Source organism: Lissotriton vulgaris, chromosome 6 (assembly GCF_964263255.1).
Source record: "Lissotriton vulgaris chromosome 6, aLisVul1.2, whole genome shotgun sequence".
NCBI lineage: Eukaryota > Metazoa > Chordata > Amphibia > Caudata > Salamandridae > Lissotriton > Lissotriton vulgaris.
This window is the reverse complement of record NC_141694.1, coordinates 382235734-382258803: the sequence shown is the minus strand read 5'-3', so window position 1 is coordinate 382258803 and position 23070 is coordinate 382235734. Positions and strand designations below refer to the sequence as shown.

Here is a 23070-nt window from a genome sequence, read left to right as displayed (position 1 = left end):
GAAATGCTCCATGAGTTCTTTTGCATTAGAAGAGGGGGGTGAGACTAAATTGGGATTGGAGGTTATGTTTCAGTGCACCAGGTGGGATTTGTTTAAAATTTCTGGTTACAATGTTGGTTTTTGAGGGGGCAGGAGGGGCTGGGGGCGATATTGTGAACAGAATAAGATGGTGGTCAGACCAGTCGATGGGGATGATGTTGGATAGGGATGTAAGATCTGGGTTGGAGATGAATGCGTCTAGGATAGCTCCTTAGATGTGGGTAGGGGAGAGGCAAAGTTGTTTGAGGTCGCTAATCTCAAGGAGATTATTGATGAGGTTGATTGTCGGATCATCAGGTTCGTTCCAGTGGAGGTTAAGATCTCCTAGGAAGAGGTTTTTGAAGCTGGAGAGTAACGACTTAGTAAGGAGGTCAGAGAATTCTTCTGTAAAGGGAAGGTGTTTACCAGGGGGATGATCGACGTTATGCAGTCGTATTGGGGGGGAGCATTTCATTTTGAGTTCGGCGCCTAAGTATTCAAAGGTTGTGTAATCAGTGTTATTAATGGGGAGAGTTGTAGTTCTTCTTTAAAAACGATTGCTAGGCCAACCCCTATTTTTTCAGGTCTGTCTCTTCTGATGATAGAGTAGCCAGGGGGGGTCAGAAGGTCGATGATGGGTGACGAATGGTCTTTGAGCCAGGTTTCCGTGAGGAAGGCGATGTCAGTGCCTTCATTCCGAATAGTTTCTGAGATTTCAGTCACATGTCGGACTGCTGAACGGCAGTTCATGAGCATGCAGGTAAGGGGTTTGGGTTTGGCGATAGGGAGGGGGAGTAATTGAATACTGGTAAGTTGGGCGGGGAGTCTGGGGGAGCAAGGAGGCTCAGGGTTTCTGCTGGTCCCCAAAATAACAGGGATTTTAGAGTGAGGGGTGGGAGATTATTTCGGTTGGGGGTCATTGAGGTAAGTGAGGCAGAGGGTAGAGAGGTCGAGGGCGGAGTAGGTGTTAGAGGTACGAAGGGGCCTATGACAGCGGATGAGGAGTGGTGTTGACCCATGTTTGGGATCTAAGTGTTTCCGAGGCTTAGCACATGGGGGAGGGGGGGCAGGAGGGGCGAGAAATGGGTTTGTAGGATTTAAATCGATTAAAATCTTTTCTGAGTAGAGTAAGTTCAGTAGCTAGGGTAACAAGATTATCATCCAGGTTACGAAGTGACTGGCTGAGGTTAAATGGAGGGAAGTGGAGGTGGTAGGAGTGGATGGGGTGTTAGGGGCAGAGTGACAAGGGAGATGAGGTTGACATCTTGGAGTGCATGGTTCATCAAGGGGGATTAATGTGGGTGGGTTTGTGTTTGAAAGAGGAGTGTGGGAGGCCAGGGAAGGAGAGAGTAGAGTTGCCCGGGAGTGGGAGGGAGGGATGAGAATGAGGTGCGAAAATTTGCATGTGAGGGGAGTATGTGAGGTGTGAAAGCGGATGTGTTATCGGCATAGTGGGTGGGTGAGAGGTTAGAGGAGGTGGGGGTCAGGACATGAGGGGTAACGGTCATAAGGGGATGGATTAAAAGGGGACGGGGTGTTAGGGTGGTGATAGGGTGTAGGAAGTGGATGGTCAATTGGGGATATGGGAGTATGAAAGGGGTGGGATGGCGGGGAAAGTGTGGGATGTTTCCGGAGAAGTGGGTGAAGCTGGAGTTTTGGAGGGGGATGTGTCTTTACGCAGGGAAGTGTTGTGGGGGGTGGTGTCCGTGTCTGGGAGGTGGAAGTAAGTTGGGAGTAGTTGGGAAGGGGAGCTGGAGTGAGGAGAGGGGACCAGATTGCAGCAGGGGAGGGTTCGAGTGAGGGTGACATAGAAGTTCCATTTGTGGAGGCAGGGGCCAGGACAAGGAAAAGAGGAGTTTTTGTAGTTATGGGAGGGTTTAGAGGGGGAGGAAGGGTACTTGGGAAGTGGTTCAGTGTAGGGGGTGGACGGGCATTGGAGGGTATGGGAATAGGGAAGGGTGTATTTGAGGGGTAGTGGGGGGGAGGATAACAGAGTGGAGGGTGGGCTTGGAGTTAGTGAGAAGGGAGAGTCATAGTGGGAAGGAGTGTCATGGGGTAGCGGAGTGATTCCCTGGGATGTGGAGGGGATTAGGGAGTGGTAACTTGAAACAGTGAAGGGGATAGGATTGCGGTAGGAGAGAGTTCAAGTGAGGGTGCCAGGGTAGTAGTTGTTGGGGGGGGGGGACTGACGTTAGGGAGAGGGTTAGGAGTTGTGGCGGTTGGGAGGTGCTCTGAGGGATTGAGGGGCTGCCAGGGTGTAGAAGGAGGAGAGGGCAGTGACAGCTGGTTAGACAAAGTGCTGAAGAAGAGTTCCAAAATTGTCAGGTGCTGTTCGGAGGCTTGGATCAGGATATTACCAGTTTTGTAGACGGTGATGGTTATTTCACCAGGGAAAGGCGAGAAGGGAGAGGTGGCAAGTTTAAAATCGTGGGGGATTTTGATTGCGCTAGCTACTGGGAGGTGGTGTAAAAAGGTGCTCTTCCATTTGGAGGGGCGTTTGGTATAGAAGATATAGTTAGTTTTAATGGGAGATGTGGGGCTGTGATAGTTGTCTTCAATTAGGGTTTCGGGATGTTGGATTAAATATGTATGTTTAAGATTCTTTTAGGCATTTTTCGAAAGGTTAGGAGGATATGGAATGATTCAGGAGTTGGGTCTGTGTTTGGTCAGTGCGGACTGTTTGTCTGTGGGGGTCGGAGGGGGGGTGGTGTGAGGGTGGTAATGATGCAGGTAGAGAGGTTAGGCTAGAAAGGGAGTGAGAATTTAAGAAGGGGCTGAAAGGTAAGAGTGTGGTGGGAGAGGGAGAATTAAAGAAGAAGGGGGCTAAGGTAAGAGCAAAGAAGGAGAAGGTGTGGGAAGGAGGGTGGGGTTGAGTTCTAGGACGTCACGGCATCCACACAGGGGGGTGGGGGTCGAGGGTAGGAGAGTAGAGGATTGGGTGTTGGAGGGGGGTATAGGGAGATTTTGGGGGTTGTGGTAGGGTAGGACGGAGGATATTGAGATTTGGAAGGTTGTCAATATAGAGCGGAGAGCAATAGAGGTAGGTGACCAGGCTAGTAAGATAACAAAGAATCACATATTATATATGGGTTGACACTGATTCACACATTATAAACTGATTGAACAAAGCAGGGATAGAGGGGTCCATGTAGAGCATTAATCACGCATTATATAGTCTCACGCTGTTACAGGGTAATTGTTCATCAAAGGGTTCTCATAAAGGCCCAAAAGAGGCGCTGGGCTCCAGAGGTCTCGGTGTGGTGCTTGGAGCCACTGTTTGGACCTATCTATCCGTTTGCCGGCCTGGGTCCAGGGGGCTATAATGGCCTAGTATTTTTGTTAGACCGTCACAGTAGGGACCCGCAGCTAGGCACTATAATTGTGAGTCTCAATCAACAGTCTCAGGCAGGGAGGCGACAGGAGAGACCCTGCATTTTTCAGACAGCAGGACTCAATTCGCTTACAAGCAACATCGGGCCAATTAGCGGCAAGCTTACCTCAGGGTCAAGGGGCTCTGATGGACAGCCACAGGAAATGGAAGGGTTAGTGAGTTCAAGGTGGGCCCCACTCGGCATGTCTTGCACAGCATCAAAGTTAATTCTGGTCTATTTTCAGTAGGCTCATAAAGGCCCTGATCGCCAGCCCCCGCACAGGGCAAGGACTGGGAAGTATCAGCAGGCTACAGTCGAGAGGCCTCCGCCTGCCATTGAATAACGTCTGGGATTACAGGGGTTCAAGGTGCTTTCCTCATTGGGGCAAAGGAGGAGATCTGTGTCCTGTAGGACAAAGCAACCAAAGTGCAACCCTTGATGTGAGGGCTGGGGGACTGGGGAGTATCAGCAGACCGCAGTCGAGACGCCTCAGCATGAATCAGAAGACTTCAGAGATTTGCCTGCCTCGTAGGGACAAAGCAGATGAATATATGTGTCCTGTCCTGAAGGGCAGAGCAGTCAGGGCGCAACCCTCTAAGTGCACCCTCAGGAATTACGGGTTGTGGGTTCACCTTCAGGAAACCAGTCTCAGGGGGCCGAGGTTATCCAGGTGCACCCATCGACAGGCTCATCAAGAGTCTCGGGTCCAAGTCGTCAGAAATCAGGCGAGGCGCAGGGCAGGGGGAGTCATAACCGACCTCAGATGGATCTCATACGATCCCAGCTGCGTCATTCTCGGGGGCTCTCGGTCTTAGTTCGTTGGTTTTCTTGCTCGAATAGGCCTCAGGTGAGGTGCGGGCATGGGAGACAACAGGCCTTGGGTGAGAGAGGCTCATGCGCCAGGAGGCGACGGTGGGATATTGATTATCCCGAGGGGTTACCACTTGCCCAAATCAAAGGGACAGGAGCTCTCCCACTCTAAGAGCTCCATTGATGCTTAATGTACATCCGGGCACCAAGGAGCAGCGAGACAGAGGGTCAGATGCAGGAGAGCGACTGGAGTGGCTGGAGAGTTATGGCGGCATCTGGAGGCTGGAGCAGCCGTACGAAGTGGCGGCATCAGGAGGCCCGGAGGCTGGAGTGGCCAGAAATCAGAGGCAGCGTCTGGAGGCTGGGGCAGCCATTGATCAATGGCGGCATTTGGAGGCTGGAGCGGCCATTAATTAATGGCAATGTGTGGAGGCTGGAGCGGCCATTAATTAATGGCGGCTTCTGGAGGCTGCAGGGGCCGGTAATCAGAAGCAGTGTGGTGGGGTTGGAGCGTCCGTTACTCAATGGCGACTTCTGGAGGCTGGAGGGGCCAGAAATCGGAGGCGGCATCTGGGGGCTGGATCGGCCGTAAATCCAAGGCGGCGTCTCGAGGCTGGAGCAGCCATTACTCAACAGTGGCTACTGGAGAATGGAGCGGCCATAAAACAATGGCGGCGTCTGGAGGCTAGAGCGGCCGATTAATCAATGGCGGCTTCAGGAGGCAAGAGCAGTCAGGATTCAGAGGCGTCATCTGGGGGCTGGATCGGCCATAAATCCAAGGCCCGTCTGGAGGCTGGAGTGGCCGTTACTCAACAGTGGCTTCTGAAGGCAGGAGCGGCCGTAAAAACAATGGCGGCGTCTGGAGGCTAGAGCGGCCAATTAATCAATGGCGGCATCGGGAAGCTGGAGCAGCCGGATAGTGGAGGCGGCGTCGGGCGGCTGGAGTGGCCAGAAAAGCGATGGCGGAGTCCGGAGGCTGGATGGGGCCGGTTTGCAATGGCGGCATCAGGAGTTTGGAGTGGCCAGAAAGCAAAGGCAGCTTCTGGAGGCAGGAGCTGCCGGAAATCAGCGTCAGAGTCCAGTGAGGGGAATCAAGCTGGGTCCGCGCAGGCCTCCCCACGATCTGAGCTGACTGTCCCAGCCAGGCGAGGCGGCTAGTTGCAGAAGATGCATTGGTGGTTGCCGGCGGGAAACGTCAGGAAAATGTCTAAAAACAATTGGGACCGGCCAAGATCAGCGAGACCTGTTAAATTGCAAATGCTTGTTTTATAAAGACACTAGCGATTTTAGACAGTGCTTAAGGACAGAATAGCTATTTCACAAACTTGAACTGTTTAGCACCAGAATTGTAAGTTTTTTACAAATCTAACAGACAACAGTAGAAAGAAACACACTGAAAGACTTGGGTCTCAGTAGCACACAAAGGTAACAGAACACACATAAAAGTACCTTGAATAGGAAAGCAAGATGAAAGTCCTTGAGGGCCAAGGTGAAGAAAGCAGGATGTCGTCAGTAAAGTAAAAAAAGAAATAATTAATTAGGTTCTAGGCAATATTAAGGTACCACAACAAGTGCATTTGCATTAATTTAAACTTGCCATTCCAAAAGCCACAAAAGTACATTGTAATGATCTACTAATGTAGAAACCATTATTTTCGGTGATTTATCCAAGTACTTTTTAAAGATAACCCATTACATACCATAATAGAAACTGTTACAAGCTGGGAATTTTTTCTTTGCTTACAAAAGCAAAATTCATCATGAAGTAATCAGTCCAATTATTTCTATGTGAAAATGTATCCCACAAACATCCGACAGGCAAACACTCATGCGGCTCATATAGAAACCCAAATGAAAGCAATGTTTCTCATAATGTGGTTATGTTGTGCTGAAATACTACACCTGGTTCTGCTATATGTATTCCACCAAGTTTCTCAAAGGCTTCCTGAATCCATACTTTAAAGTACTCCGTATTGTATATTGTATTCAAGGTAGGCCGGTCTTTTGAAAGAAACCGCCACTTTCACTTTGCGACATTGTTGAGCATCAATGGGGAGATCTGCTTGGGACCAGTTTATCTTGATGGTGGTTCTGAAGTTCAAGTTATTTACTTTCTGTGTCATCTTATCTAGTAGAGATTTTAGCTAGCCACAGATTCCTTACCCCAGGCTTCAGACTAGTTTGGCAATTCTTGAGCAGTACCCCCGCCTGCCAGTAGGTGGATTTGTCAAACTCCACGTCAGCGTTGCCATCCGTGTCGGAAGTGGTGCAAGCGGTTCCCATGTCGGCACCACCCATCAAGCAAACACCTGTTTCTTTTTGTGACATTTACACGCCACAAGTCACACAAAATGCTGATCAACTGATTGCATCACTATGGGCCACAAGAGGGTGACAGTATGAAAAATCCACTGGTAGAGCATGGAGGCAGCATGGAGGATGGGAGGGTCTGTAAGGAATCTGCGGCTAGATAGTCTCTCTACTAGATAAAGCTTTATTGAAAGTAAGTATCTTGCTCATCCTACCTTAGAATAAATACCCAAGCAATACCTCCCCAGAAGTGGGTCTGCGAACAGATTAGACCAAAATTTCCTGCAGGACGGAACAAGTAAAATGCCCAACACAATGGACCAGACAGTCCTGGCAGTAGCGCTTAGAAAATGTGTGCAAAAACGCCAAGGTAGCTGCTTGTCAGATGTCCAAGATAAGGACACTGCAAGCAAAAGCAGTGGTCGCAGCCTTGACTCTGGTGGAATGAACACACAACCCCTTCGGAGATGGCTTTTTGGCCAACGCATAGCAGATTTTAAAGCATGGCACTATCCATGATGAAATGGGTCAGCTTCTGTACAGATTTCCTTTTCTTTGTTCGACATACCCAACAAACAGTTGATCAACCACTCAGAACTCTCTAGTATGAACATAGAACACCACCACTCTTTTTGGGTCTAGACATTGTTTTTTTTCTCCTATTTAGAAGACTGGGGCAGAGCAAAAAAATGTAGGCAAGATGATATTTTGGCTAATATGGAAAGGATTCACCACCTTTGGAAGGAAGGTATCATGGGTACTCAGAACCAGTTTGTCCAGGTAGAATGTTGTGCAGGAAAGGGCACAGAGAGTTTGCTGAACCTCCTGACTGATATTATGGCCACCAGAAAAGCTGTTTTATTGTCAGTAGCCAGACTGGACAGTTGTGCAGCACCTCGAAGGGCACACACATGGTTGAGGTCCCATTGGGGCACAATCAATCGCCTGGGAGGAAACAAGTGTTGTAGTCCCTTGAGGAAACAAGTCATAACAGATGACTTGAATAAAAAAGGTTGGTCCAGCAAATGAAAGAAAGCCATTATGGTTGACAATTAAGCCTTAAAAGTGCCCAGAGAAGAGCCATGCTGGGCCAGGGAAAGAATAATTAATAACAATTTGGATAAGGGATAAGGGGGCAAAAAGAGGATACACGATTTTGGATACATACCATGTGACAATCTTGTCCCAATGGCAGGTGTATACTGTCTTAGTGGAGGGTCACTTGGCTGGCAAAATAGCGTCACAGACTACAGGCAGAAGTTCAAAAGCTGTGAACTGTCGCTATTTAATCTCCACATATGTATTTTAGGGTGCTCAGTGTAGCTGTAACATAATATCCTGTCCAATCAATGCCCAATCATGAGCCACAAGAATGACTAGTCCATTTGTTCCTGATTTTCTTGGGAACTCTGGGCAAGAGTGGTATTGACAGAAAGGCATCAGAAGGCCTAAGCTCCACTTGAGATGAAAAGAGCTTCAGAGTCGCCTTGGAAACTCCAATGCGCCGAACTGCTGACATTGCATGTTCTCGATAGTGGCGAACAGATCTAACCAAGGGTTTCCCCAATCTCGGAAAAGCCCTTACACAACCTCTTGATGGAGATGCCATTCATGATCCGCTAAGCATTGATGGCGGAGTTAGTCAGCTCTGGAGTTCAGAGAGGCCACCAGGTGTTGAACCACCAGGGAAATGCTCTGGCGTTCCAGCCATGCCCAAAAACACAGGATCTCTTGACACAGGGTCACTGATCCCACTCCGCCCTATTTGTTGCAGTACCAGATGGTGGTGGTGGTGTCTATGAGCATCTGAACTAGCCTTTCCTTGATCGTAGGAAGAAAGGTTTTTAATGCCAGTCAGATCCCGCGTAGCTCTAGCAGGTTAATGTGGAGCTGGGACTCTGACAGAGACCAGAGTTCTCTGATCTCCATCTCGTCGAGACGGCAGCCCCAACACATGATGATGCATCTGTCACTATGGTCATCTCTGGGTGAGGAAGGAAGAGAGGTCTGCCACTGATACAATTGTGGTTCGTTTGCCACCACTGAAGGTCTTTTGCTGTTCCCTCCAAGATCTCGATCATGTTGGAGCAATTCTCCTGACATTAATTCCCACTGCGGAACTCACATATGCCAACGGGCATGTGTTATCAGTATGATTCAGGAGGCCATGAGGCCCAACAGCCTCAGAGTCAGTCTCACCAAAATCCAGGACAGATGCTGAAACATCAGAATCCTAGCCAGACTATCCTCGACTCGCCGTTCCAGAGGATAGGCCTGAAACTGCACTGTGTCCAGAATAGCTCTGATAAAAGAGAGCATCTGAGAGGGAGTCAGGTGTGGCTTTGCATTCTGATAGTGAACTCCAGCACGTGCAGGAGGTACGCTGTAGTCTGAAGGTGGGAGATGACCGCCAGGGCGAGCCCGCCTTCAACAGCCAATTGTCGAGGGAGGGGGTAGACTGTAACCGCTAACCTCTGCAGATACGCTGCAACCATCACCCTGGTGAACACCCGAGGGGTGCTGGTAAGGCCAATGTGGATTACAGCAAAGGAGAAGGGCTCATGGCCATCCGAGAACCGCAGGTAGTACCTGTGGGCAGGCAGAAAAGGGATGTGGAAATCTGTGTCCTGCAAGTCCAACGCTTACATCAGCTCTTCTGGGTCAAGGACAGACTATACCGGGGCTAACATTAGAATCATGAACTTCTCTTTTAGGAAGAAGTTGAGAATGCATAGGTCTAGAATAGAACAGAGGTCTCTGTCCTTTTTGAGCACCAGAATGTAGCGGGAATGGCAGCCACAACCAACGACTGACACCGACACCCTCTCAATGGCTCCATCAGCCGGTTGTGAGAAAGGACATGGTTGGTAGCCCCTACCATAGCCACGGAAGGGATGAAAGGCAGCCTGGGATTGGCGGGGAACCACGAATAAGCCTAAAGATTGGGCCATAACCATGCTGTCTTTAAAACACTCCAGTGCATAGTCTGCCTTTTCATAAAAAATGCTAGAGCCATCAAAGGGCATGTTCATAAGCGAGGCCTGGACATCCCCCAAAAATCCAGTGGATCTCTCCCTGGCATGGAGTCTGAGTGCCACTGATGAGGCAATTGATCCGAGTCCAGCCCACATCTAATGGTGAACCATGCTACATCTCTCCCGTCAGAAATGGCTTTGGTGAGAATGGCTCGGGCCACCTCTGAGATCAAAGGCAGCACTTGAGCAACAGAAGACCACACAGTGTTTTTCATCCCAAAAGACACCCAGTTTTTACCAACCGCAGTGCTACACTCGTGGAAAAGAACATCCGCTTTCTAAGGGTGTCCAACCTTTTGGATTACCTATCCAGTGGAATGGTAGAGAACACACCAGGGTTTTGTCGGGGAAGTTTGTTCCTCCACATGGAAATGGTGTAGTGCAGCCCTGGCAATACTCTCTTCATGCACAAGTCAGGGACAGTATGTTCCAAACAGATCAACTGTGTGTGCCAGTAGTGTATACGTTGCCAAGTGTTGTTTAGCATACAAGCACCGGAATATAATAAAAACACCAGGTCTAGCTGAACATTTACATTTGATATGGGACAAGTGTGCTTAAGTGAGTGGATTACAAACCTTTTATAGGGTTCCTGCTGTAGTTACCTTGTTGATAATAATAAAAATTGCATACTAAAAATTGAATGTGTTTGTTGCTAACAAGTGACGTTACCATCACCAAATTCAGGTTACTATTTTTGACTTCCTGAGAAGTTCAAAAGGCTGAGTGAACCTTACACTTTAAGAACTTGGAGTTATTGTTTACTTGCATATCTCTGCAGGAGATGTGTTAGCTTGTGGAGCTATCTTTTGGGATAACAGAAGTACATTTATCTCACCCTGGAAGTTCAGAGGTTGCCAGACACCTTTGGCCTGTCAGGTCATGTTCTACGTTTCATCCTTCCTGTTCAATAGTCCATGTTTCCCAAGGGTTTATATTTAAATGCAGTTGAATTCTTACATCCTATGAGATGTTGACTTCAAGCAGAGTTTACAATATTGCAAAATAAACCATGCCAGCAGCCCCACTCTATTGGTGCTGATGTTCAACTAGTGTAAGTGATCTCCCCAAACAAGGACCCATGAAATAAGGTGAGGCAGGGCCAGGCTACTGATCACGAGTAACAAAAGGAAGTTCTCAACAGGAAGGTAGGCAATTCACAATTCACAGGGACCACAGTGATAGAGGCCCATGTAAATCATTTCACTCCTTGGAGTAGAAATGAATTCCTGCACACCAAACCACATGACTTGTCCTCCACATGCATCTCTCGAGTGAAGAGCTCATCTAAGTGATCACTGACACCCACATTATAAATAAACAAGATTGGTTAAAACTTTCTTAAATATCTTTTCTACTGTGAGATTTAGAATTATTACTTTGGGGGGTGGGACAAAATAATAATATGAAAACTTACTAGGTCAAAACAGAATTGTTACACCTGGCATTCTTGGAGTGGTATTGCCCCACATAGTTTGCCTTCACTCCCTTACTTTATTGAATTCGTTCTCTATGCACTTTTCCACTGTTAACCACTGCTAAAGTGCTTGTGCTCTTTCCCTAAAATAAGATTAAATTTGACAACTTCTAATTGGTACAATTAATTATTTACTTGTAAGCCCCTAATATATGGTACTACATGAACTCAGGGCCTGTAAATTAAATGCTACTAGTGGACTGCAGCACTAATGGTGTTATCCACTACAGTCAAACTGGAAAACATGTCCCAGACCTGCCACTGCAGCCTGCAGTGCAGCGTTAAACTGCCATTTTGACCTGGCAAAATTAAACTTTTAAAAACTTCCTTTTTTAGGTCGAGCATCAGCGCGCAAGTGCTGTGCAAGAGCTGCAGTAATCACTCGTACTGAGTGTAATCCCGCCTGCTGCTTGCCATTCATTTATTCCTGCATCGATTTTATTTCCTTGCTTCTTGCTGGTTGGGGCTCCTGATAGATCTCTTCAGTTTTTAGGCCAGGAGCACCGGCCAACTACAGTTTCCTTACACTGTAGGTCTTTGTGTATGTTTGAGGGAACTACTTATTTATTACAGTGGCGCCCACTTCAGTTGCATGCACATATTTTTACTATACACGGGCGGCAACTACTTTTTATTACCATGGCGCCCTCGTCGCAGTCGCACACATCAGTTTCATGTACACTGGTGCTTCAACGCTATAGTTGCATGCACATATGTTTTCTATACACAGGCACCAACAACTTTTATTCCTATGGGGCCCGCGTTGCAGCCGTGCACTTTAGTTCTATGTACACTGGAGCTTCAGTTGCATGCAGATATATTTTCTATACACTGGGCCAGCTACTTTTTTATTCTCATGGCGCCCGCGTCGCAGCAAACACATTAGTCCACATTGGTTTTATGTACAAAGACGCCATCCAGAGATTCCCGAGGTACCTTTGGGTAGTCAGAGGGGGGAAGATTCAGACCTACCACAGGAAATTCTTATAGTGCATTTGTCAGCTGGGGCTTTGCGCCGGATCTTTCATGGTCTACCTTAAAAAAAAAAGTAGCAGCGGGCAGCTGAGTAACTTCCTGCCACTGCATGTCTTCTGTGCCGTCCCATACTCTACTCTTAACATGGCAGCCTACAGTAGCGGTGCTCGCCTCCAGGCACAGTGCTTCAAATGTGTCACTGCTCCAGGAGAGGTATGGAGAAGGGGCTCTGGGCGTCATCATCATCTCAGATGTTAAAAAGCCTGGACAGCTGCCCATTCTCTGACAATGCGTCTGCCATTGCCTTGTTTTTGAAGTACCTCAGTGAGGAGTTTACTCCATCCACATCTTAATGGGAGCAGCAAGAACTGGCAGCCTGAAACTCATCAGTGCCCCCAAACAGTCTATGATAACCGTACCTGACAAGATGAACTTGACGTATTTGGCTCCTAATGTCCCCTGCAAGTTTCCACATATGAGCTGCATGTTGCTGCATGCAAACGAACGAGGCGTCTCCCGCCTTACAGTGCCATGAGCTAGGCTAGCGGCTCTCTATTAACACCTAACATTAGCTCTTCTTGATACCTTGCCTCTGAAAGGGAGGGCGAGGAGCAGGGACAGCTCAGATCTCTGCAGTGACTCCTTGAGCAGCAGTGTCTTGAACGTTCTTGAACCTCATTATGACGATGAAGAAGAGATTCGCCATCTTTTATTTAGCCAAACACAAGCAATACTGTATTAACATTTGTTGCCAAATGGGTACAGATTGGGGCATGATGTATTAAGATTTCGAGACAATCTGTATCCTTGAGACAGGGGTTACAAATACAACACAATTCCAGCCACACGTCTTAAGTGTAGCTGTCTATCCCTGTGGGTAAACGCTTCAGGGCCCCATAAAGTAGGAAAGTAGGCGTCATACAAATCCTCCTATGCAATACAGTTTGCACGCTTCTTGGTCAAATGCGCGTTTCCTTCTCACTTATTTCTTCAATGTGCACTCTCTGTGTTTGAGAGCAATGCATTGCTTTATCTAGGACACTTTCCTTGTGGTGATTGTGTGTATATACACAGTGCTTTCAGTGGAAAAAAAGCTGGGGGTCTCTCAAAGGGCCGTAGCCGATGTTATTAAGGGGGTGGCTTAAAACACTTAAGCTACAAATCTGTGCTTAGCATAGTGTGCCGCGCGACTAGTGCTTCGCTGCTTTTGTCATTGCATCCATATATTTAAAACAAGTGACATCACACCTACAAGAAGCCTGGGCTATTGGCTTTGCCAATGCTTGTTAGTTGTGGAAAGCAAATCAGCAACAACTAGGGCTTCTTTGTATGGAATATTGAAAACTTCTCTGTTTTGAAACTATGAGAAGGTGATAGATCTATAATGAGTGTCTTAGAAGTTACCTCAAAGGCAGTAGAGGGTGGTAATGCTACAAAGTTCACATTTTATTTCACAGAGGGTGGGGGCAAAAATGGAGAGTATACGACTACATTGTAGAAGAATCTACGTTCTACATAAAGCTGAATTTTTATAGTTACTTTCTTTCGGAGATTGCATGCTGTCAGTATCAGAATCCTCTTTACAGTTGAGAGGTAAAGGAGAGTAGTGAGAAGGAAAGAGGTGACGTGGCCAGCCTTGCCTGCCAGCGCTGCAAAAGCTCAAGCGTCTTTTGGCTGTCTTGTGGTCCACCTGGTGACTGAAGCAATGGGCGTAATGCATTTCAAGGGTAGCTTACACCATTACTGAAAGTTCGAGCTATTGGCGTTGCAACTTATAATGCAATGCCAATAGCTCAAACTTTCAGTAATGCGAGACCTATTGCATTGCAAATACTTGTTAACAATAAAGTCGCCCCTAAGGTACTCTTTAATAGTTCATAGGGCAGAGTGCATGGTATTTTAAAAATGTAGGCAATGTGTGATTACGTTTTAAATGGCGGACGGCGGCGGACCTCAAATTGGCAGTCCAGTCCTTAATTACTGTATGTGAAATGAGGGTCCCCGTGAACTGTGTAGACATTATTCACATTTATTTAAAGCAACAATAGCAAAAGAATTAAGGTAAACACACTGTAAATTAATCACAATGAGTAAAAAGTGCAATTTATAAGTTATAATTACAGTGCCCCAAAAGGAAAGAGTGAGGTAGCGTGATGCTGTGAAGAAGAGAAAGGAATAGATAAAGAATGATAATATTTGTGACAAACAGATATATCAAATTCCTAAATTATTTACATACTAAATCGGCTTCAGATCCCTGAGCCAAAGAAAGGAATCATGAATTATCCAAATATTTCTCAAAAAAACATCTATTTGACGCTGGTATATTATATCCAAAGAAATTAGGGCGGCGTCAACTGAGAAAGAGGGGAGGTAGCCGTCGACGTTTCGACCCCACGCTACAGCAGTAGGCGTACTTGAGGCCTTACATCGGGGTCTTCATCAGGACAAGGGTGTAAACAAGGGTGCACTACAATTTCTGTAAGAATATAAATAAATAATGCGACATAAGTAAAAATTCCCCATACAAATTGAGAGGAATTGAGATGGTATCATCCACACCGCAGAGAAATTAGGAAAATTACCATGGTACGTGGAGATATTGATTTAGTTTCATACGATGATCAGTTGAGGGAATCCACTTTTTCAATTCATCAAAGACTGAAAAAATAGAACGGCTATATCATGCCACTTGATAATGAAATGAACTTTGATTTGTTGCAACTCTTTATCAGTTAATTATACAAGGTTGCTAGTCTATCTCTCAAAGGGTCTTAAAAACACACTCCTAAACCAGACCAAAATAAACCAAACTCTACCCAAACCAGTTATAATGACAGATAATGTCATTCTTCGGATATACTAGTCAGTCAGAGGCAAGTATGATGAAGTAATCTCAAGGTACTCATACCCACTATAAATTATAGTCACAACAACATATTACGATATATTTAAAAATGTTACCCCTCTCCGGTGTTGTTTATCAGAGGTTGTCATCATAATGTTTACAAATCATACCTGAAGGTAGATCGTAAAGACGTCTAATACAATGGTGGGTAGGAACCGTAATGTAATACGATAACCAAGACCTAAGGAAACGGAAAAACGGGGGTATTAATCGTCTACACTACGTCCAATACAATTACCATCACCGATGCATGGCACCCAGTGTTGAAAAACACCTACCTAATCAGGGCGGGTAGCTGCGTCGTATTGGATCAATTCACTCGCATCAGATGGTTTCCTGTATCCGGGAAAGTTACCATTAGTCAAACATAAATACGGGCCCGCTTTGAAACAATGCCGCTTTAGTAACCGTTTCTTACCTAGTAACGGCGTCTCGTATTTCCAGATCGCTCTCAGTAGCGGAAGTCGAGGACTCTACGTACTCGCGCTGTAGCCGAGTGTAAAGGCCAAAGATATAAACAAAGGACAACCGCTAAGGTAGTTCCGGGTCGTTTCTAGGGGCAACGGTAAGGCCGGTCTCGACAATAAAGAAAGTACTCGTATGGACCTTGAATTCTGAAGTATAGTGGCCACATATAGGAAACATTATCAGTTATATATTCTATATGCCATTCTTATAATAGAATAATTCAGAATCTAGTGGAAACACAATTATTAACCCTGTGATAAGGATGGCTGTATGGTATATCAAAGGCGCTCACGATAACAAGAGATGTTAATGATTTAGCAAGTAATACCCCACAGACAGTGGTCATAATGGTTCTGAATGGTATTCCCGATATTATAAGACATTATTTCAGCATCATGTAAAATTGTTGGAAAAAACAGATTGCCACGCACCTCTCATGCAGGAGGGTGAAGCAGCATATGCACATGTAATCATTAAATAGTTAAGCAGAACCACTGGGAAGGTTCTCGTAAAAATGTAAAAATACACAATACAGATGTATCAAAATATCTACAATATTGACGATTTTTATCCATGTTTAAAGAGAAAGTGATCTATTTAGTATAGCGAAGAATGCATGACTCAAATTTATATTCTCAGCAGTTATAAAATCAATGTTAGTCAAACCCATACAGACAATGCGATTTCTCTATACACCCAAATATATAAGATGCACCTCTCAAACATGAGGGTGAAAATCCTATATTACATATTCAACGACCAAATCTGGCCAACTGTGCATAGCTACTTTCAGCCTCATTTAATCCATTACGCATAGTATCTAAAATGGTCATCCATTTGGATTCTCTCAGGCTGAGAATATGTGTAATATCACCTCCTCTAGGACCCAGGATAATCTTCTCTAGAACTAGCCATTGTAAAGTGTCTGGAGTGTGACCATGTCTAGCACAGTGGTCTACCAAGGGAGCCCCATGTACGCTGCATCTAATCCGACTACCGTGCTGTAAGATACGGGCCTTAATTTGTTGTTGAGTCTGGCCTACATATGCTAGATCACATGGGCATTTGATTAAGTAAATTACGTTAGACGTATTACAATTAGTATGAGACTTTAGTGAAAAAGTCCTGCCTCTGTAAATCAGTTCTTTTGTCTGAATTGTGGTATCACAGGCTGCACAGGAGCCACATCTAGTGTGACCCACAATTGGTGGAAGATGCCACATTGATTGGATTGTGGGGTTCCGTGGTATAGGTAGGAATGATTAAACCACTTGATCTTTAATATTGCGTGCCCTCTTGAAAGAGTGTAAGGGGAGGGCCTTCTGTCCAAGATCGTCTGCCACCAAACTCCAGTGGTGATTGATGATTTTTTTGACGTTGTTGCTGCGAGTTGAGAAAGTAGTTACACAGATGATACGTTCCAGGGCTGTGTTTTCTTTCGGTTCAGATGTTAGAAGACTTTCTCGAGGGCTATACCATGCCCTCTTGCGTGCACGTTTCGCCAAACGTGCTGGATAGCCGCGTGCCAATTGGCGGCTCGAGAGATCTTGTGACTCGGTCATATAGTTCTCTTTGCAAGAACAATTACGACGGATCCTGAAGAATTGGCCAACAGGAAGGTTGTCGCGTAATCCCCTCAGGTGATGGCTATTATACTCTAATAAAGAGTTACGCTCCGATGGTTTCCGAAACAGAGTTGTTTGCAAGAGACTTTTATCGGAATCGACATAGATCATGATGTCCAAAAAGGGGATCCTCTCATTGCTAGCTTCTAAAGTAAACTGAATATCTGTACTCTTGCCATTCAGCCAAGTGTGAAATGATGTAAGATCTTCTTTTGTGCCATCCCAGATGCACAGCACGTCATCTATGTAACGGACCCACATAGCCATGTGGTGTCCGAATGGGTTGGTATTACTAAAGATGAATTTATTCTCAAAATCATCCATATACAGGACTGCCAGATTTGGGGCGAATGTAGCCCCCATCGCTACTCCTTTCGTTTGGAGGAAAAATCATTTTGAAACATAAAGAAATTACTCATCATAGTGATTTTCAAAAGTTCCAAGATGAAATTGGTCGGGACTGGGACAGGTGCAGTCCTGGTATCTAGGGCCTTTTCCATCACAGTAATTGCATCCATTTGCGGGATACTCGTATAAAGTGACACAATGTCACATGTTGCTAGTAGCTGAGTGTTCGAATTAAAAGGTCTTTGATCAATCAAATTGATGACTTGTGTGGTATCGCGGAGGTAAGCCCTGGTTTGTGTGGCAAGTGGTTTAAAAAAGAAATCAATATACTGGCAGAGAGGTTCCAGCATGGACCCACACCCGGACACAATTGGTCGTCCGGGTGGATTATCTAGGCCTTTATGCACCTTGGGAAAGGTATAAATTGTCGCAAGGCGAGGGGGACTTTGATTAAGGAATTTGAATTCTTGTTCAGACAAGAAGCCCTCCTCAAGGCCTCTCTGTGTTGTTTGTAGAATCACTAGGGCAAGGTCCTTTGAGGGATCACTATTGATTTGTTTATAGCTAATACCATCTCTTAGTTGTATATAGATTTCTTCTTTATAGGCAGTGGCATCCTGGATCACAATTGCCCCGCCTTTATCGGCGGGCTTAATGACTATTTCCGCATTCTCTTTAAGAGCCTTTAAGGCCATCTTTTGATTTCTACTCAAATTAAACCTGATGTATTTCGGTTTAGAGACAGTGTTCTCCACATCTTGGTGACAACATCTTCAAAAGCAAGGATTTTGTTGCTCATGGCATAAGATGGTGGAAAGAAGGTGGAAGGTTCCCTTAGTCCTGTTATGGATGATCTTTGTTGGGCAGTGGAATGTCTGAAGAAATATCTGAGGCGAATCTTCCTGAAGAATCTGTATAGTTCAGTTTTCAGTTGGAACCTGTTAGGGGGAGTAGTTGGAACATAGGAAAGTCCCTTGCTCAGAACCTTTTGTTCTTCTTCTGATAACTTATATTTGGAGATATTCACTATCGGATTTGAAACAATTTCAGTCACTGGTGCAGGTGTGGTGGTCACCACCGGTAGGTGTTCTTCCTCGAGGAGATTTCCCCGTGGTTTTCCAGACGGAATGTCACTTGTTTCTGTGCACGGCCTCTGCCTCCATTCTGGTTCCCTGTGTTGGATTGTTGTCCGCGCTGTTGTCCACCGGACCAATTCCCGCGACCCCGAGGTGGTCTCCATTGCGTCTGGCCTCTGCCTAAAAAATGAGGAGGTGGTGGTGGATACTGAGGATAGCCAAAGTCTTGATATTGATAGTTATATGATGGTCCTGGCGTTGTTGGTTCCGATTCGCTTCCGGAGCTGTATGAAGAATCTGAAAAAGTGGTATATGTTCTTCTACCTCTGAAACCCCCTCTACCCCGATTTGAAAAACAACCCTGATTGTCCTGTTTGTAATAGTCAGGTTGGAGGTAGGGGTAGACGTTCTTCTTATCAAATGATCGCAAGTCTTTTGCCAATTTCTCCGTTTGGGTAGTCACATCAAAATCTTTCAGTGTGGCATCTAGGGTCTCCAATGCAGATTTGGCATTCGGTAGAGTGTTATCTCCAAGTATTTCAGCTCTCAGTGCAGCAATTTCTTTCGTGAGGGATTGAACTTGTTCAGCTGCTGTTTCTACCCCCAGCACCATCCAGTGCCGGGAGCAATTGTTTGCAACGTAGCTGAATCCCTCCCTGAACTTTGGTACGTCAACAAATATAGTAAGTTCAATTTTAATTTGTAAACCTACTGAATAATATTTTCTTGTAAATATTTTGTTAGTAAATATCCAAGTAGGCGTGTCCTAATGAGTTTGTTCTCAAGTCTTTCTAGTCTATTGACCTTGTCACTCAGAGTGACATCTACATGTAAACTTGTATTAGATAGGATTGGTTAGACTGGTCCTGTAAGAGTGTGTTGATATAATCTTCGGTATAGGAAAGTAGTTCACTTTCCACCATGGTCTCAACAGATAAACTCTGAAAACAATTCAAATTAAAACAAAAACCTCGCAGGTGTGCACCTGCTCAGATAGATTGAGAAAAAGGGGGGTTTTACCCAAAAAAGTCACTCGGGACCTGGGTGATATATGGTATATGAAATGAGGGTCCCCGTGAACTGTGTAGACATTATTCACAAATATTTAAAGCAACAATAGCAAAAGAATTAAGATAAACACACTGTAAATTAATCACAATGAGTAAAAACTGCAATTTATAAGTTATAATAACAGGGCCCCAAAAGGAAAGAGTGAGGTAGCGTGATGCTGTGAAGAAGAGAAAGGAATAGATAAAGAATGATAATATTCGTGACAAACAGATATATCAAATTCCTAAATTATTTACATACTAAATCGGCTTCAGATCCCTGAGCCAAAGAAAGGAATCATGAATTATCCAAATATTTCTCAAAAAAACATCTATTTGACGCTGGTATATTATATTCAAAGAAATGAGGGCGGCGTCAACTGAGAAAGAGGGGAGGTAGCCGTCAACGTTTCGACTTCACGCTACAGCAGTAGGCATACTTGAGGCCTTACATCGGGGTCTTCATCAGGACAAGGGTGTAAACAAGGGTGCAAACAAGGGTGCACTACAATTTCTGTAAGAATATAAATAAATAATGCGACATAAGTAAAAATTCCCCATACAAATTGAGAGGAATTGAGATGGTATCATCCACACCGCAGAGAAATTAGGAAAATTACCATGGTACGTGGAGATATTGATTTAGTTTCATACGATGATCAGTTGAGGGAATCCACTTTTTCAATTCATCAAAGTCTGAAAAAATAGAACGGCTATATCATGCCACTTGATAATGAAATGAACTTCGATTTGTTGCAACTCTTTATCAGTTAATTATACAAGGTCGCTAGTCTATCTCTCAAAGGGTCTTAAAAACACACTCCTAAACCAGACCAAAATAAACCAAACTCTACCCAAACCAGTTATAAGGACAGGTAATGTCATTGTTCGGATATACTAGTCAGTCAGAGGCAAGTATGATGAAGTAATCTCAAGGTACTCATACCCACTATAAATTATAGTCACAACAACATATTATGATGTGTTTAAAAATGTTACCCCTCCCCGCTGTTGTTTATCAGAGGTTGTCATCATAATGTTTACAAATCATGCCTGAAGGTAGATCGTAAAGACGTCTAATACAATGGTGGGTAGGAACCGTAATGTAATACGAAAACCAAGACCTAAGGAAACGGAATAACGGGGGTATTAATCGTCTACACTACGTCCAATACAATTACCATCACCGACACACGGCACCCAGTGTTGAAAAACACATACCTAATCAGGGCGGGTAGCTGCGTCGTATTGGATCAATTCACTCGCATCAGATGGTTTCCTGTATCCGGGAAAGTTAACATTAGTCAAACATAAATACGGGCCCACTTTGAAACAATGCCGCTTTAGTAACCGTTTCTTACCTAGTAACGGTGTCTCGTATTTCCAGATCGCTCTCAGTAGCGGAAGGAGAGGACTCTACGTACTCGAGCTGTAGCCGAGTGTAAACGTCAAAGATATAAACAAAGGACTACCGCTGAGGTAGTTCCGGGTCGTTTCTAGGGGCAACGGTAAGGCCGGTCTCGACAATAAAGAAAGTACTCGTATGGACATTGAATTCTAAAGTATAGTGGCCACATATAGGAAACATTATCAGTTATATATTCTATACGCCATTCTTATAATAGAATAATTCAGAATCTAGTAGAAACACAATTATTAACCCTGTGATAAGGATGGCTGTATGGTATATCAAAGGTGCTCACGATAACAAGAGATGTTAATGATTTAGCAAGCAATATCCCACAGACAGTGGTCATAACCCAACAATCCAATCAATGCGGCATCTTCCACCAATTGTGGGTCACACTAGATGTGGCTCCTGTGCAGACTGTGATACCACAATTCAGACAAAAGAACTGATTTACAGAGGCAGGACTTTTTCACTAAAGTCTCATACTAATTGTAATACGTCTAACGTAATTTACTTAATCAAATGCCCATGTGATCTAGCATATGTAGGCCAGACTCAACAAAAAGTTAAGGCCCGTATCTTACAGCACGGTAGTCTGATTAGATGCAGCGTACATGGGGCTCCCTTGGTAGACCACTGTGCTAGACATGGCCACACTCCAGACACTTTACAATGGCTAGTTCTAGAGAAGATTATCCTGGGTTCTAGAGGAGGTGATATTACACATATTCGCACCATGAGAGAATCCAAATGGATGACCATTTTAGATACTATCCGTAATGGATTAAATGAGGCTGAAAGTAGCTATGCACAGTTGGCCAGATTTGGTCGTTGAATATGTAATATAGGATTTTCACCCTCATGTTTGAGAGGTGCATCTTTCATATTTGGGTGTATAGAGAAATCGCATTGTCTGTATGGGTTTGACTAACATTGATTTTATAACTGCTGAGAATATAAATTTGAGCAATGCATTCTTCGCTATACTAAATAGATCACCTTCTCTTTAAACATGGATAAAAATTGTCAATATTGTAGATATTTTGATACATCTGTATTGTGTATTTTTACATCCTTCCGAGAACCTTCCCAGTGGTTCTGCTTAACTATTTAATGATTACATGTGCATATGCTGCTTCACCCTCCTGCGTGAGAGGTGCGTGGCAATCTGTTTTTTCCAACAATTTTACAGGATGCTGAAATAATGGCTTATAATATCGGGAATGCCATTCAGAACCATTATGACCACTGTCTGTGGGATATTACTTGCTAAATCATTAACATCTCTTGTTATCGTGAGCGCCTTTGATATACCATACAGCCATCCTTATCACAGGGTTAATAATTGTGTTTCCACTAGATTCTGAATTATTCTATTATAAGAATGGCGTATAGAATATATAACTGATAATGTTTCCGATATGTGGCCACTATACTTTAGAATTCAAAGTCCATACAAGTACTTTCTTTATTGTCGAGACCGGCCTTACCGTTGCCCCTAGAAACGACCCGGAACTACATTAGCGGTAATCCTTTGTTTATATCTTTGGCGTTTACACTCGGCTACAGCGCGAGTACGTAGAGTCCTCTCCTTCCGCTACTGAGAGCGATCTGGAAATACGAGACGCCGTAACTAGGTAAGAAACGGTTACTAAAGCGGCATTGTTTCAAAGCGGGCCTGTATTTATGTTTGACTAATGGTAACTTTCCCGGATACAGGAAACCATCTGATGCGAGTGAATTGATTCAATACGACGCGGCTACCCGCCCTGATTAGGTATGTGTTTTTCACCACTGGGTGCCGTGCGTCGGTGATGGTAATTGTATTGGACATAGTGTAGACGATTAATACCCCCGTTTTTCCATTTCCTTAGGTCTTGGTTTTCGTATTACATTACGGTTCCTACCCACCATTGTATTAGACGTCTTTACGATCTACCTTCAGGTATGATTTGTAAACATTATGATGACAACCTCTGATAAACAACACTGGAGAGGGGTAACATTTTTAAACACATCGTAATATGTTGTTGTGACTATAATTTATAGTGGGTATGAGTACCTTGAGATTACTTCATCATACTTGCCTCTGACTGACTAGTATATCCGAAGAATGACATTACCTGTCATTATAACTGGTTTGGGTAGAGTTTGGTTTATTTTGGTCTGGTTTAGGAGTGTGTTTTTAA

At 44.7% G+C, this 23070-nt stretch overlaps 1 protein-coding gene across 4 annotated transcripts in view; it reads right to left on the bottom strand.

Moving 5' to 3' along the window:
- FBXO25 (F-box protein 25) overlaps positions 1-23070 on the bottom strand; it is an 809765-nt gene that overhangs the window by 74348 nt on the left and 712347 nt on the right. For 2 of the 4 annotated variants that reach the window (XM_086926400.1, XM_086926401.1), the window contains exon 10: positions 5649-5675. The exons of the other annotated variants lie outside the window; for them this stretch is intronic. In XM_086926400.1, coding sequence (XP_086782526.1) covers positions 5649-5675 — 27 coding nt within the window. The remainder of the gene's footprint in view (positions 1-5648; positions 5676-23070) is intronic. 4 annotated transcript variants of the gene reach the window in all.